The sequence below is a fragment of the Asterias amurensis genome, chromosome 22 (assembly GCF_032118995.1).
Source record: "Asterias amurensis chromosome 22, ASM3211899v1".
Classification (NCBI taxonomy): domain Eukaryota; kingdom Metazoa; phylum Echinodermata; class Asteroidea; order Forcipulatida; family Asteriidae; genus Asterias; species Asterias amurensis.
Window position 1 is genome coordinate 6,183,169 of NC_092669.1, and position 16,929 is coordinate 6,200,097.

General features: G+C 40.6%; 1 protein-coding gene across 1 annotated transcript; it reads right to left on the reverse strand.

Moving 5' to 3' along the window:
• Positions 1-2,203: 2,203 nt before the first annotated feature.
• On the reverse strand, positions 2,204-6,905 carry LOC139953496 (galanin receptor 2a-like). The gene is made up of 2 exons (XM_071952916.1): positions 6,814-6,905; positions 2,204-3,583 (listed from the first exon to the last, which is right to left on the reverse strand). Exon 2 carries the CDS (start codon positions 3,535-3,537, stop codon positions 2,305-2,307), a length of 1,233 nt encoding a protein of 410 aa, XP_071809017.1. The 5' UTR covers positions 3,538-3,583; positions 6,814-6,905; the 3' UTR covers positions 2,204-2,304.
• Between the last annotated feature and the right edge of the window lie 10,024 nt (positions 6,906-16,929).

Genomic DNA, 16,929 nt, shown 5'->3' on the forward strand with positions numbered 1-16,929 from the left:
TTCTAAACTTGAGGTCTCAAAATCAAATTCGTGGAAAATTACTTCTTTCTCGAAAACTACGTCACTTCAGAGGGAGCTGTTTCTCACAATGTTTTATACCATCAACCTCTCCCCATTACTCGTAATCAAGTATGGTTTTATGATGATAATTATTTTGAGTAATATACCAACAGTGTCCACTGCCTTTAAAACCTATTCAGATATATATATTGATCTTGAAACATAACTGGCCCCAAAAATAATTGCAATCGCATAGGGTTGTTTTCATAGTTTCAAACATTTAATGAGAACCACAAACGGCATATCATACACTATTCTGGCAATTTTTAAAATGACTTGTTTCTACCACTTACGGCTGAAGATATAGTAGTTACGATGATAGAAATAAACAAAACAAGTTAAGTAAAGAAGGTTAACCGCCCGGTCACACGGGCCCCGATATCGAGAACGAAAACGATAGCTATAAAAATACACGCCCTCGATTGGTTGAATAAGCGTGGGAGTATATACATGGAGCAATTCAACCAATCGAGGGTGTGCATAATATCGTTCTTGTTTTCGATAACGTTATCGGAGCCTGTGTGAACGGGCCTAAACATCCATATCCGTTACGGGCTTTCTTCTTTTCAAACCACCCTTCATGAGAGACGTACTTCAAGGATACATGACGAATAAAACAATAATGCAAGTCGAAGTCAACGATTGACAACATTTACTTGTTTTCGCAATCAAGTGATGATTTCCAAATTCTGTTTCAATTATATTTTCGATTTGTAAACATTTAGGCCCTACGGGATTGGTAACGTTTGGTTATTTTAACCCATTGTTTTGAATCCTATGTAGATTTTAACCATAAAACTAACCTGTGGAAAACTAGTTTCAAAGGTGGTGGCGATTTAAATTAACACCGACAATCTGAAATGGTTATGTTCACGCATGGAGAAAAGTATGCAATTCAAGTTTTGGGAGATACAAGTGATACATTTTCTATAACCGGAGGTGAAAAGTACATGGACCCCCTAGTCGAAATGCATTATTATCAATAACTGTTGTACTTCTCACCGAGTAAGTTTGTGTTGCCATTAATTTTTAGAGTCATTACCAAACGTACACAGACCCGGGAATGCCAAATAAAAAAATACCAGTTGATCTTCCCCGCCCGCATTCTTTTTTGGGGACGCATCCTTTTATTTTACTATTTTTTATTTTTCGATTTTTGTAAAAAAAGCAAATCTATCCTTTCAAACACGAAATGTTCTCGAACACGTGTAACCGTCTGTTTCATAAAACAATAATAGTGAATGCTTACCAGATACCAGCGCATCATTTTAGTGTAATAATCAGACCCTGTTAAATGAATATGTTGCCTTGGACCGGTCGAGTTGGTCTTTGAAAAGCGTTTGTAACCGTTTGTTATAAAATGCATATGGTTAGAAAGATGTTTTAGAAGTAGAATACAATGATCCACACATATTTGCCTCGAAATTGCGTGGTCGGCCATTTATGGGAGTCAAAAATTTGACGCCCATAAATGGCCGACCGTGTTAGTCGACGAGGTAAAACGAAAACCACGCAATTTCCAGCAATACTTGAGTGGATCATTATATTCTACTTTTAAAATATCTTTCTAATCATATGCATTTAATAACCAAACGGTTACAAACGCTTTTCAAAGACCAATTCGACCGATCCAAGGCAACGTGTTCCTTTAACACGGGTCCTCATGCAAATAGATATAAAATAAGTTTGCGGTGTTTCAAACTGAAGAATTTGTGGCCTGTTTAATTTAAAAAACTAAGCGGTCATCTTGGGAAAAAAAAATATAAGTAATAAATAAAAAGGCCATCATCCTCCTCTTTTTTTGGAAAAATAAGGACGATCAACTGGTTTTTGTTTTTTTTTACCCTAAAATAGTTGTTACTTTAAAAGCCATTGGACCCTTTCGGGAAACAGTGTTTTCCAAGGCCCACACTTTGTGTACCACAACTTCTATATCAAATAACAAACCTGTGAAAATTTAGGCTCATCGGTCATCGGAGTCGGGAGAAAACAACGAAAAAACCCATCCTTGTTTCCGCGCGTTTCGCCGTGTCATGACATGTGTTTAAAATAAATCCGTAATTCTCGTTAACAAGAATTTATATTGTTTTGCTGTTTTCTCAAAAAGTAAAGCATTTCATGGAATAATATTTCAAGAGAAGTCTTTCACCATTGCCTTCTGTAACCCCTGTAAGTTATTTGTAAATCTGTGAACTTTTTTTTTCTGAACCGAAAGGGTCCAATGGCTTTAATAATGCATAAAGACTACACCGAAATTTGGTCTGACATAGCCAGGTTATCCGCCTGGTTATGTGCCCGTTGAAGCTGCGAAGGTAAAGGTGAGAGTTGAATCAAACTAAATTGTTGCACCTCCGGACCTTTCGACTTGGAATTCCTAAAACGACGGAGCCTAGAGACTAAACGACAAATCATCTGCTTAAAATTTGTCTGAAATTCTCTGTATTTTAAGGCGTATATGATTGGATTGACACACATATTACATAATACTAAAATGACAGTAACTCGATGGAGTGAGCCGTTAAAGTCCAGAGGTCCACCGAGATTATAAACCAGGTATTCTAACTCAGTGGGTGTCCAGCAGATAACGTAGGTTGCAAATACAATACAAAGTGTCTTGGCAACATTTCTTTTGGCTTTCGAAAACATGTAAATCCGAGCATTGGTTGATGCGTGTGAAGGTGGTATTCTAGTCTGCCTACCTAGACGCGGTGTGCTACTTGCACTACTGCCTGGTATCTCCGTTACCACTGCGCCCATAGTATATGCACGTGTGTTATTCAAAGTTGAAACACGACAGCGTTTGTTCAGTCTGGAGATGATACTAGCATAAGCAAATGTCATCAGCACAAGCGGAATTAGGTACTCGACGAAAAAGGTCAAAATGCCGAAGAATGTCTGCGCTGTTCCGTCGATCCATTGTGGTTCACACTTTCCATCTGCTGCCGTGGATACAACCGCCCAGTAGGCTTGATAGCCCAGGCTGATTAACCAAGCCATCAACATGGATAGCTTAGCATTCTTGCGAGTCAGATGATTGCGATGAAACACTGGATGAGCGATTGATAAGTAGCGTTCCAAAGAAACCAATAGCAGATTTAAGGTAGATGTCATGACAATCACCCAGAGAAGGTATTCCGAATACCAAAGTCTACACGTGATATCTGCTATACTACTACTCAGTAATGGCCTCCATTTGTCAAGGCGAATCGAAATAAAAACGATGGAGCTAACCAAGTCAATAAACGACTGGTGAAAGATGAACAAATTAGTCAAGGTACGAATCAACTTCTGGTTCATCAGAAATACCATTATGACAACACTGTTACCAAGGATACCTAGTAAACCAATAACTACACTTATACTAATTATAGCTATGTGATCATTGTTATGGAAACTGGTACCCAATGTATCGATGCCAGGGTTCAATGGTGTCAGAGAAGAAGAGTTATGCACCATACGCTGGATGGGTTGTTCCATTGTGATTCTAGAATTTGTCAACCAGGCGACGACTGTTAGCTGCAACCTACCACAAGTAAGTATAAACATAGTTGTCAGTTATTACCTATTAGCACAACATTTGTTTAATTCAAACTGAACAAAAATATAATCGAATTTCAGAAGCGTAAAACGTAAACAAAGAAAACAAGGAAAAGAAAAGTTTGCACAAACATTTGTTTCGTTATTATCGTTTGCAGCAAAGACACCAAATGGACAACATTATTCAAAATGAATAATAACTATTTGCAGATCTTGTGGGAATATTTCTTCATCATTGACACGACGATTCTTGCTTGAACTATATTTATACCTTAACAATTAACAATTAAATACCTGGTTACTGCTTTTTCAAATTGTAGTCTTTAGTCATATGTGCACGCGGCACCCGCAGATGTCAAGCACGAATCCCCGATATCACGCACGAAAAAAGACCACGCGCCTTTAGCAACTCGTTTTGGGGCCTTATGTTTTTCTTTACTTTTTGCCTCAGATTTTGGTTGGAGAAAATGTAATGCATACTGCATGAGCGTGATGACTAGTGGCCAATAAGAAGATACAACTACCATAGATGACACGCCGCCTGCATGCCCCATATGGCGCACTAACAAGTCACGTGCTGAGGACAACACACAGAAGGTGGATAATTTCTATGAATAACTGGTTAGAAAAACGAGTTGAAGTCTCGAATTAAATTCAATTATTTTAGAGAAAAAATACCTCTTTCTCAAAACTATGTTATTCAGAGCTACGCCGCTCGTGCTGGTCTTTTTTCGTACGTGACACCTTGATGAAAGGCTATTCAAAATGCTGTTTATAAAATGGACGTAATCAAATTGTGTCTGCGTATGAATGATTGTGGCTGTGGTTGTGCAACCATTGAATTATTGTGGTTTTATTGTGCAGAAAAGATGTAGTCTAATCAATCTAAGCAAAAGAATGTTTATTGGATTCTTATTTTTTTTTATGGCGTTATCGTTTTTGTCTCCTTTAAAAAGGCACTTGACACAACTGATAATTAGTAGTTGTTAGCATAAAAACTACTTGGTCAGGAGCAATGGATAGGTAACAACATTGTGAGAAACGGCTCCCTCTGAATTAACATAGTTTTAAGAAAGCAGTTAATTTGTCTCTGAAATATTTGAATTTAATTCGAGACTTCAGCTGAGGTCTCGAATTCAAGGCATCTGAAAGCACACAACTTTTGCGACAAGGGTTTTTTCTTCCAATATTTTCTCGCATCTTCGACGACCAATTGAGTTTAAATTTTCACACGTTTTGTATGTTATGCATATATGCTGAGAGATACACCAAGCGAGAAGACTGGTCTTTGACAATTTACCAATGGTTTCAAGTGCCTTTCACAAAGAAAAGCCTCAAACGTAGCGTATAGTTGATTTTAATATGAAATCATATGTTGAAAAGAGCTATATTCGAGTGGTGACTGCTCTATGTTCCGACACCCCTATGTTCGACACCCCTATGTTCCGACACCCCTATGTTCCGACAACTCAACCTATATTCCGACACCCCTATGTTCCGACACCTCTATATTCCGACACCCCTATGTTCCGACACCCTTATATTCCAACGACCCAAACACCCCTATGTTCCGACACCCCTATGTTCCGACAACCTGTACCAATATTTTGTGTTAGCCATTTTTTTTTAAAGAAAAACGGTGTGACTTGAAGAAACTACACATGTTCGCAATTTAGTTCATGAACGTACCGGTAACCTATCTTTATGTAGTCCCACAAAGGAGTTTAATTTTAGACGAGAGGACGGAACCTGAAGCCGATCCAAAGCCAAAGCCGTGATTTCGAAAGGGCCTATTATGTGTGCATGTAGTATAAGCAGGGCAAAGTCACAATTTACCAATGGTTTCAAGTGCCTTTTACAAAGAAAAGCCTCATACGTAGCGTATAGTTGATTTTAATATGAAATCACACTGGAGGTAATTTATCATCACGTCCCGCTTGAGAATATAAAAATACGGACATTTTCGTGGTGTCATGATTATTTTGCTTCGTTTAGGAAGCCCTCCCACCGAAAAAAATATATACAAACAAATTAATAATTTATTTATTAAATGCTAAATTTGCATTGGAGAAAAATAATATTCATTTTGGTTTTACACATAATATACACCGATGTGTTTTAGCACTGTATGAAACAAATCACAGGTATATTATTCGGGTGGGATTCGAACCCACGACCTTAGCACATTGTGGATACACTTTGCCCCGCTTATTGTTGGCTACGACCGGCCGACGCTTCTTTTGAAGAGTTTTCAAAATAAGCGTGTTGAGAATGAAGCTTCCTGACCTAAGACATCCCACCCCGGCCAAACTACTACGCCCATGGATATCCTTTCACGTTTAGCCCAGGATTGGCCCAAGATTGGCCACGCTCTCGGCAACTTTTCCATCGCCGTAGAAGCGGTGTTGCCTTTTTCGAAATGACGGCTTCGGCTATGGATTCGGTTTTCAAGCTAGCTTGGCCCCGCGGTTGATTTGACAATTGCGCGTGCTGTGCGTATAGGCCCTTAGGTTTTCAGACGAGAGGACGGAACCTGAAGCCGAATCCAAACTCGACACAGAACTGTATCGGCATGCAGTTAAAGTTGCATGTGGCGTTCTCAATGCGAGACTACTGTGAGTCAGTGTGCGCAAGAGAACCCTTTACACGTTGGGGAAAAAATACCGAAGAGGCGACAAATAGGTTAAAAGGACACACCGGCTCACTGTGTACGCAGTTTAGATTGTTGGACCAATAATTGGGCTATCAACTCGATGACATTTGTTTACATTGTATTGTTGAATTATGTGGCATCCATTTTTTTTTTTAATACTAATAATACTATGAATAGGCAAAGTATACTTTTGATTTTCGGAACCGTTCCATTGATTGTAATTCTTTATTATAAATGTATTTGCCCTTCGTATACAAAAACACTTACTTATGAAAATGTGGTTGCATTTTTCGCCGAAATTTCAAATAGGGAGATACAATCTTAAATCTTAATATTTGTTACACAAACGCATTATTTACAAGTGAAAAGTCTGTCAAACCATCGAACGCTGTTTGTAGGCTAAAACCAAACGTTGGTATTGCCATTAATTTTAAGGGTGATAACCAAACGTATATTGAAGCCAAGAAGTGAACAAAATACCCGCTCAAACTTGTTGAAATGCCCCAACCTGCATGAAAAACAGATTCAAAACACTATACCGAGAAAAACAAAATAACTCTTACCTCACAATAACTTCCGAAGATAACGAAATCTGATCACTGCATCGTCACATGATAAACATTCTTGCCTAGGAGCATTCTGTACATGGAACCGGAATATATGACAGGTACGAACTGTAATGCGTATCTTTGTTCATACCATGCTATTTGAATTGCTTCACATATTGTTGTTAACATAATGTAGATTGCAGTAACGCCCAGCAGTGACTGACCGAAGTCACGACGACCGTTTAAGTTTAGTCAACATTCAGTGAATTTCCCTTGTATCTCTAATAGACGCCACTTACCGTTATGGTAAGAGCCGTCTTGTTTTCACGTGAACCTGTCGCTTCATTAATAGCTGCAACCAATGATAGAACACGTGTCTCAGGACTTCCAGGACATCTAGATTCGCCCACTCTTATAAACTGCGTCGTATATATACAGAAAACAAATGTTTTTGTACCAATATTAAGTTTATGGTATTGTGTAGCTTGAGGGTTTGCAGTATTTGGATACGGGCTTGATTGGCGGCTGTCTTGTCTAGATGTTTAAGTGCTGGTTCGCTGGATGAATGGTGTCTTTAACAGGACTTGTGCCCGGTGTGATGTGAGGCCGAAGTTCATGTCTTTGAAGAGGACCTTTAGTCCAAGCATTTCATGCAAAAAAATGGGTCAACCTCGGACAAATTGCAACAGAAAGTATGTAAACTGTTTCATACCCGGAATGTTGTCCTCTATATTAAACATATCAAAACTCTTTAGCAATCCGAGTGGGGGAAAGTGTCATGGCGGCCAATTTTCAAAATGGCCACCATAAACCTGATATTTCTCAATTAGTCTGCATTTTGTGAGTTGCAAGTGCGGGCTGTCTACTTGCAAAAACGTGGGCAAGATTTGGGGATCAGTACGTGGTGAGTACCGCCTCAGTACGGATTTGGGAGCACGCAGGCACGACGACGACGTAGCACTTTTAGTGCATGAGGAACTTTCTCTGCGTCACCCGTACGGATTCACCCCCAGTACGGGTGACGTACGGGTGACGCGCGTGCCCTCTACAGCCAACGAGCGCACAACGCAATGACTCCGTGAGTCCTTTTAATGTTTCCAACGGTCACTTGCTCCACGGACGGCGCACTTAGCACGTGCGTGACCGAGGCTTTAGGTGTCCATACTTACTCGCATGTTCTAAGTGCGTGCAGGTGCGATGAAGAGTTTTTCGCCGGATGTCGGGGGGAGGGGTGTATTGAAAGTTAAAATAAGTTTTACACAATCATAATTTTCCTTTCTTCAATTAACATGAATGATTACATGTTTGTACCATAATATATTACATGTAAAATATTCAAATGTGTATTTAGAAACTATTTGGCGGACTATTAAAGTTCTCCACTTCGGGCCGCCTACCATGGCAAGATCGGGTTGTTTGAACACATGAACTCATGGTACTCAGGATTTAATTTTATAAACTCTATTTCATAAACTCTTGCTTTAATTATTTGATGTATTCATGTGTGAATAAACATGAAGAAGTTTATTGTGTCCAACCAATAATAAAATGGTTTTGTTTTTGTTCTTATTGTGACCCATCCCTCTCCGATCCACCAGCAGCACCCTCCTCATGATCAGAGTCTCTGGCGTCATCGTCTGACTCTTCTTCGCTCTTCCTCTCATCTGCCTCTCTGATCTTCTGCGGCTCTATTCTGTTGGGCCTCTCTGGCCACATCCGCTGCCTTTTGAGCTGCAGATGCAGCGACCTCTTCTCCTGTGTCTTCTTCGGCATCTTTGAGACGAAATGATGGCACTCGTTGGACGGTTCAGTTTTTTTTATACTGCAGAAATTAGTGCGCACGGCACAACGTCTGGAGCATGTGCTTACTCGTGCGAGTGACCGTTGGAAAACAAAATAATAAAAGACTCATTGGCTGTAGAGGGCCCGCACGTCACCCGTACTGGCGGTGAATCCGTAGCCCGAACGCAGAGAAAGTTCCTCATGCACTTAAAGTGCTACGTCGTTTCTGCTTGCTCCCAAATCCGTACTGAGACGTATCCCAAAATCTTGGCCACGTTTTTGCAAGTAGACAGCACGCACTTGCACGTACGGCGGGTTGGGACCGCCGCTTATCTTGACCACACAGCGTTAACACGCAAACGCAACGCAATGTACGTCGTGCGTCTTGTGTGTTGCGTACGCACGGTAGACTGTGAGAATACGATCAAAACAGGAGTTTTTACGTTAGGAGCTGCAATAAATCACGAAAATTACGGATTTGTGAAGAACATATGACGACCAAAACCCACCGCAGAAAAATATATGCTGCCATGGAATGTGAATCTGTGTAAATAAAGGTTTTCTTGCAGGTAAGATTTGAGTTATAATTGAACATTTTCCGCCCCAGAAATGGACCCTAATATCCAGGACGTCACTGTGTAGTACAATACGAAAGTGTACTACCCTGGGTGAAGAGAAGCAATTATATTTAAGCATCTTGCTTGAATTCGATATTCTTAATCACTCGGCAATGACGCCCGTTTATGAAGGATAAGGAATTATCCGAATTAAGCTCTTTACTCGTTAGCCTTTAAGAAAATCTCTGCAAGGGGGACAGCAAAAGGAAAAGAAAGTAAAGATCCTGGAGAAAAGACAACACCTCAGTGACATCGCCAACACTGTTTGCTTTGTCAAAACTACCAAAGAAATTTACCTGAAACATACAAAATAAAAAGAGAGGGTTTCCAACAACTCATTGCAAACATTTGTCCTTTGGCCCTTTTAATATCAATGGTATACTCTTCTGCCCAAGTGGCTCTTGCCACAAAGTCCATAGGGGACTGGGGGTACACCGGGGACTGGGGGTACACCGGGGACTGGGGTTACACCGGGGACTGGGGGTACACCGGGGACTGGGGAGACAAAAGTCAACAGTACACCAACTGAACTATTTAGCCCCAAGTTGGCGGTCTCCCTATTTTTTAAAAATCTGAATACGGAGACTGCCAACATAGGGCTACACAGCTTAGTTGGCAAAACGCTAGTCTTGGCCCAAGACTATGGTGCTTGATACTAGATAGTGTACTACGCGCAGTTGTAAATCGCTAAAGTGCGCCCGCCACGGTATGATTTAGGTAACTGGCGAGCTTGAAATCTAGACTATACTGGCAGGCTACCATAGTATACAAATATTGAGTGGCTCAGAGTGGAATGGGAGGAATATTATCGCAAGGTAAAATTTGGACTGTTCCATTTCACGAGGCGAAGCCGAGTGAAATGGAACAGTACAAATTTTACCGAGCGATAATATTCCTACCATTCCACGAATTAAAGCCACTTTATACAACTGACATATAGATCCTTGTCATTTGATGTATTTTAAAAGTATACATTATGACAAATCACACAAATTACTGACAACCAAAAATCATATATAGCGCCGCTTAGCGGCAACATTGCACAAATCGGATCATACCTTTTGCACAGGTGCTCCTTTGTTGTTTTAGCAGCGGCGCGACGGTGCTGTACTGCTCAAAAACATTGGGAACAAGGATGATCCTAACTGTTGAATGGAAAACGCTATTCCCCATGGGCGAGTAGGTCTTTTTGATCGCCGGTGCGGATGGGAGTAATAGTGAATGTCACGTGAAGTAAGTTCAACCAATCAAATGACAAGGATCTGTATGTCAGTTATATAATCGTGGATATCTTGCAGTGCTGTGTTAACTTTTTCGTTGTTTTCTGCTTCAGCTTTCCAACGGAACCGATCGAACCAATCATCGTGCGGCCGTAGTAATAAATTAGCATAATGTTATCTGTGACCCCCAGGGTCTGTTATGATTACACGGCATCGGCAGCTCCGTGTTTGTCGTGGACGAAGAATCGTAAGAAATAGTATAGAAATAATGTTCACGCTTATGAATGCTAAAGATGAAAAAGTGAAGCCGAAGCTATATTGATATGCTACCTAGATGGCAATGAATTAACGACTTGTCAAATTATAGCAGCTAGTGCCCTCTTTGCGAATAAACTAGGGGAAACTAGAGCATGATACAACCAATGTTTGCAACTGTGCAACTCATGGATCCCAAGTCATTATGTAACTGTCAGTGTCACAAAGTGGTGAGTGGAGAGAATCTTGTTTATATTAATCGAATAAGAATAGAAAACCTAAAGTCATAAGTAGTTATTGTTTGTGATCACCTAATTTGCTCTGAACAAACCTTACTTCAAAACTTGTTGCTAGTAGGTAGGCCTCCTTCTTCCTGCTATTTCATCATACGAAGTAACATTTTTGTGTGTCACACTTATGGAAGGGCAGCTCGTAAAAGTATTGCCTCACCAAAATCCACTTCGCATTCGCATTTGAATGAAGTATACGAGCCGTCCCTACTACATGAGGTTTGTTCCGGTAGCGGAACGAACTTGTTCATCATAGGAGTAGTATGAACCAAGCTTTATGTGAGGTTGGATTTGTCTGACTTGAGTCACCAACACTTCAATGCACACAGATGCATATCCCTTGATTTTAAAATGGCTCATGGCTGACATTTTGTTGTTTTTAACAGACATTTTTTGTCTGTGTACCAGCACCGTTTAACACTTGTTTGCAACTGCTATAGTTGGGTTGATTGATAATCGTAACCCTCGATGGTCAACGGTTTAATAATCAAAACAAATGTACATATTTTACATTAAGCTTGATGCAGGTAAAAATAGCACAAAGAGACCCAATATAATCGCCGAACTTATTCTATGATTTGTATTTATGTCATTTTTCTGACAGGGGCACATTTCCAGGAAAGGAGTCGGCTTTTAGAGAATAGACCGATCCAGTAGGCTCCGCCCACGACGCACGTGTGAGCAAGAACACGTGGGCTCTCTAATGCCCTTCTGCACAACTCTGCCGCGCGCGCCAAGATACGCGCACGCATGTCGGACCTTCGTTGCGTTGTGATTGGTCAATACGCAATGGGGCGGAGCTTAATAGACCTTATGCATTGACGTCATCCAGCGGCCATTTTAGTGGAAAAACGGTGACGAAACAATCGAAACGCACAGATTTGTACGCGCGGCGCACAGGATTGGGCAATAGACCTTTTCGCAAATACTGGGGCGCGCGCGTAAAGCTTGGAATTAGATGCATTGTGGTCTAGCTGGTAGCAAAATTTGATTCATATCTATCCCACAATGCACCTCATTCAACAGTCTGCGCTTGCGCATTGGTATTTGCGATAAGGTCTATGAACAACCTCCTTTTGACCTCTAGGTGAGGGCGTCTTACTGAAATGACGTCATGAGGTCTATGGATCGGTCTATTGCTGGATGATATGACCACCTTGGGGTACTGAAGTAGTTTACTTTCTAAGCCTCGTCTTGTCAGATGAATGGGACGTCGACTGCTCTGCAATTGAGGAATGGAGTTCTTGATTCAAGAGAGATAAATCTTTGACAGAATCAAGATTCAAGCGTATTATAATTGTGAAACAGATATTTTGCTGTTTTGCAGAGGATGTCTCAAGAGAAAAGGAAAAGATGGAACATCGTATTAAAGGCAGTGGACACTATTGGTAATTGTCAAAGACTAGCCTTCACAGTTAGTGTATCTCAACATATGCATAAAATAACAAACCTGTGAAAATTTGAGCTCAATCGGTCATCGAACTTGTGCGATAATAACGAAAGAAAAAAACACCCTTGTCACACGAAGTTGTGTGCGTTTAGATGGTTGACCTCAAGTTTTAAACATGATGTCTCGAAATCAAATTTGTGGAAAATTACTTCTTTCTCGAAAACTATGGCGCTTCAGAGGGAGCCGTTTCTCACAATGTTTTATACCATCAACCGCTCCCCATTACTTGTAACCAATAAAGGTTTTATGATAGTAAATATTTTGAGTAATTACCAATAGTGTCCACTGCCTTTAACTGTCAATCAAACAAGACATAATATTTGAAAAACTGTACTTTACCTTTTGCTGCAAAGTTCCACCAACGTATCACAGTTTATTGTCGACACGTATCATATCAATACAGAAATTGACTTTCAAATTGAGTTTACATAGCTTTTTCAACCCTGAGGGAGCTGTGCGCAAACTCTGGAAACCAATCTTTTTGGACTGGGGTTGATGTTTGTCATTATTTTGAACACCAAGTGATATTGATGAAAATGTACAACTAAGTGGGAGAGTTGGGCGAGGTTAGCAACATGGTCTTCCAACTGCCATAAACTATCTAAGACACAGAGAAGCAGATGAAAACTGCATTGCACCCCACAATGTAGAAGAGTGGTCGTAGGCTCAGCCGCTCACATAAGTAGGCATATAAAATAGATAGTACAAACAGTATCGAAATCGCAACTAGTTATTGCTAGTCAAGTTGCGACTGCCATTATTCACCTACTTGGTAAATCGAGCCAACAACTAAAATAGTTCCGACTTCCTGCTTGCTGGACCAATTGTGTCTCTCACAGTCACGACTATATTCACGATAACATAATTTACCTACGAAACACAACCAGACATCAGTAAGGACCGGTTCCAACTTCCTGCGAATACGATACGAACGTTGACGTCACAAATTTGCAACCAATAATTCGCAGCAGGTCAACTCCGGGCAACTCACTTTCGAATATCACGTCAAATTTACGCCAAGTTTACGTCAAATTCGCTTCGCATTCGCAGGTCTGGAAGTATGAACCGGGCTTAAGCCTGCGGGCCACTAGTGAAATTTACTACTCGACTAGTCGCACCTCAAAATTAATAGTCATGACTACGACACTAGTCGCGACTTGTTTGCCGCACGGGCAATTTGGTAAATGTCGTGTCACTGGTGTCACTGATTGTGTTTCGTAAGTAAATTATGTTGCCATGAATAGTAGAGCGATACAATCGGATCACCAAACAGGAAGTCGGGACTATTTTTGTAGTAGTCTTGGCAGCACGATTATTGTCACAGAGTGATATAAGTTTTTTTGTGAAAAAATACTTAAGTTTCCTCAGTTTGCTGGCAGTTACATTATATACTACAGGAAGAAACAAGGTTCTAAATAGTTATGGCCAAAGCCCCGCAATCATGACTTGGCATTTTCTTTTCATTGTGTTCAAGTTCTGTAAAGGTTAGTAAACTTTTGGGCAGTTTAAATGTTCTGATTGGCCAATTAGGCATCGGACCAATAGTTTTTTATGTTAAAGATTTGGAATGCGTGCAAGTCACGAGATCTTACAGCGGGGAGTTTTTTTGTGCTAATTTAAAGGGATAATAAATTTAGGTGTGGCACTTTGCATTTTGAGATTTCCGAGGAGAGGACTCTGTCAGCCTCGACAATCGAGTTATTGAGAACTCTTGTATTTTGCTTATTATTGAGGGCCCTAAGTATACAGTCATCCAGTCTTAGTTGCTGAGTTTTTGCAAAAGCAGTTTTATCTGGCGTCTGAGACACACCGAAAATTAATTGAAAAGACCCGCCACTGTAGAAACCAGGATCGACAAGTCGACCTGGTTTTCCCCGCAAAGGTTTAAACGCCATACTTGAAGTTGATGTGCGTAGCTGAGGGCTACCAGAAGGCCGGGCAGAGTACGGCCCAGTGCCAAAGACTAATCTAAACTTAAAGAAGACTCCAAAGACGTGATGGGAGTGATGTTAAGCTAAAACCGAAAGAGACACACAGAGAGAAAAAGAGAAGATTGTAATAACCGGCAATCATTGTTGAAAGTCACTGATAGGACAACGTTTATTTTATTATTTTTGTGAATAAATCTGTGTATTTTCTTGTAAATATAAACTTGTTTCCTTTGCTGTTCAATTCTTTGTTTGTCCAACAACTACCGAAGGTCATGGCCGCCGAGGTCGGGGAAAGACTCGGGGCATGACACTAGTTTTGTGCACAAAGACATGAGGAAATCATGTTCCTTTTCACTCTTTATGGTAATTAGATGTTTTCCTCAACCACTTACACAATTTCCTTAACATGACATCATGAAATACTAATGTATTTGCAACAACATAGAAACTGAATTATCTTGAAAATGGTGCTTTGCTTAGGCGAGTTAGTCAAAGACGCGGAAACTGCATAATAGTCGCTACAATGCGTTACATCGGCAAGGTATTTTTGTCAGAATTTCAGTATTTTACTTTCTGCAGAATGTGGTACGTTGTTTATCAAGCAGCCAAATCTGGGAAATTTCATAGATTGTCGAGGAAGACATTCAATTCCCATAAAAAGTGAAAAGGAAAACAATTTTCTTGTGTCTTTGTGCACAAAATTAGGCACAAGTACACACCACAGCAGTGGCGCGCGGCGCCCATGGCGGCGGCGGCCCAGCACTTGCGCACCTAGCCTTGATTGGTCTTGCGCGCGCACGGTCGTTCCCCAACAATTTCCAGTGGAACGAGTTGTGCGCCGCCACCGTTGGCAACCTATAGGTGAACATAAACTGCGCCAATAAAGTATCTAAACACTTACAAATGGTCAGATTTATCGGAACCTAAAATAGTATACACCAAAATAATTATTCATTTTTATTCACCGTTAATTTCTGCACATGTTGACACCTATTGTGTTGCGCTACGATGTTGTTTGGTGGTTTTATAGGCACTTGAGTGGCTGGAGGTCGAATTTCAAAAGTTGCAAAAGCCCCTATTCATCCCAATTCCAGAAGGGAACTCTCGTAAGCATCACACAGAGACAAAATCAAGACAGAAGACACACACTCGTTTTGTTTGTTTGACCATGAAATTTATTGCCGTATCTTTAACTCTAAAACTGCTGATATACTGTCCTCCATTCTTGGTGTGTCCTCCATCACTGTCCTGAACGCCAAGGAGTCGTCTTCTCATACTCCCAATGAGACCTCTGATCTGTCCCTGGTCATTCCCTTGCCATTTTCTGATCAGGATGCGTCGCAATCCCTCGAGAGTGGCGTCAGGCTAGATGGACTTGTTCACTTTCTTCTTCGCAGAAGTCACCCTTTGGACGGCTACTCCTTGGCAGGTCGTCCACATTTCCCTGTGTTTGGTAGCGATTCCACCATTTACTGACCGTCGCTGATAACGTTCCAACTTGATGAGCTGCAGCTCGAATCGACATACTGGCTTCTATCAAACCAACGATCCGTCCCCTTTTTCCCAGTTGAGCCATCTTTCCTGTTATCTTGAAACACCTTTCTCTGTCTTACCATATCGGGGAATCTGGCTCTTAACCCATATGATGTATGCCTCCCATCTTTGGCCCCTTTGCTTGGTGACTGACAATTAATGCTGTATGTTCATCGCAACCGATTTATCCAACATGCGACAAAAACAAATCATTTATAAAAGGCGGGCAAAAGAAACGCTGATCTTACTCGTCACAATACAACGATTTAGCTTGAATAGGGGCTTTTGCAACTTTTTAAATTCGACCTTAAGCCACTCAAGTGCCCATGGATCCACCAAACAACATCGTAGCGCAACACAAGATGTGTCAAAATGTGCAGAAATTAACGGTGACTCGAAATGAATAATTATTTTTTGGCATACTATTTCAGGTTCCGAAATATCTGACCATTTGTAAGTGTTTAGATACTTTATTGGCGCAGTTTACATGTGAGGTGTTTGTGGGTGGTTTTACAGGGGCAAAACACGAGCAGACGATATATTATTGTCTTGCAACGAACATTATAGTTAAAGTGTGTTTTCGGTGGTTGGTAACACATTTAAGTGAAGTTGAAATAAACACCTAATTAGTTGATGTCATGATCAACAAAATGTGACTAAAATAAACCTGGTCTACAGCAAAAAAAACAAAACAAAAAAAACTTTACAAGTTAACGGTGCGGTGAATCCATCTTGATTACAGATCGCATCCACATTGACATCACGAAGTGCGCAACCAATAATGTTCCAATGATAAACAAACGTTTGCGCTAACGGACGCCGTTGCGAAGTGGAACGTACCCATTGTCATTTATATATGTTTTATTATACAGATTAAAGAAACTGGACACTATTGGTAATTTTCAAAGACCAGTCCTTCACTTGTTGTATCTCAACATATGCATAAAACAACAAGCCTGTGAAAATTTCAGCTCAATCGGTCGTCGAGCTTCCAGGTGCTTGATTTCGAAACCTCAAATTCTAAATCTGAGGTCTCGAAATCAAATTTGTGGA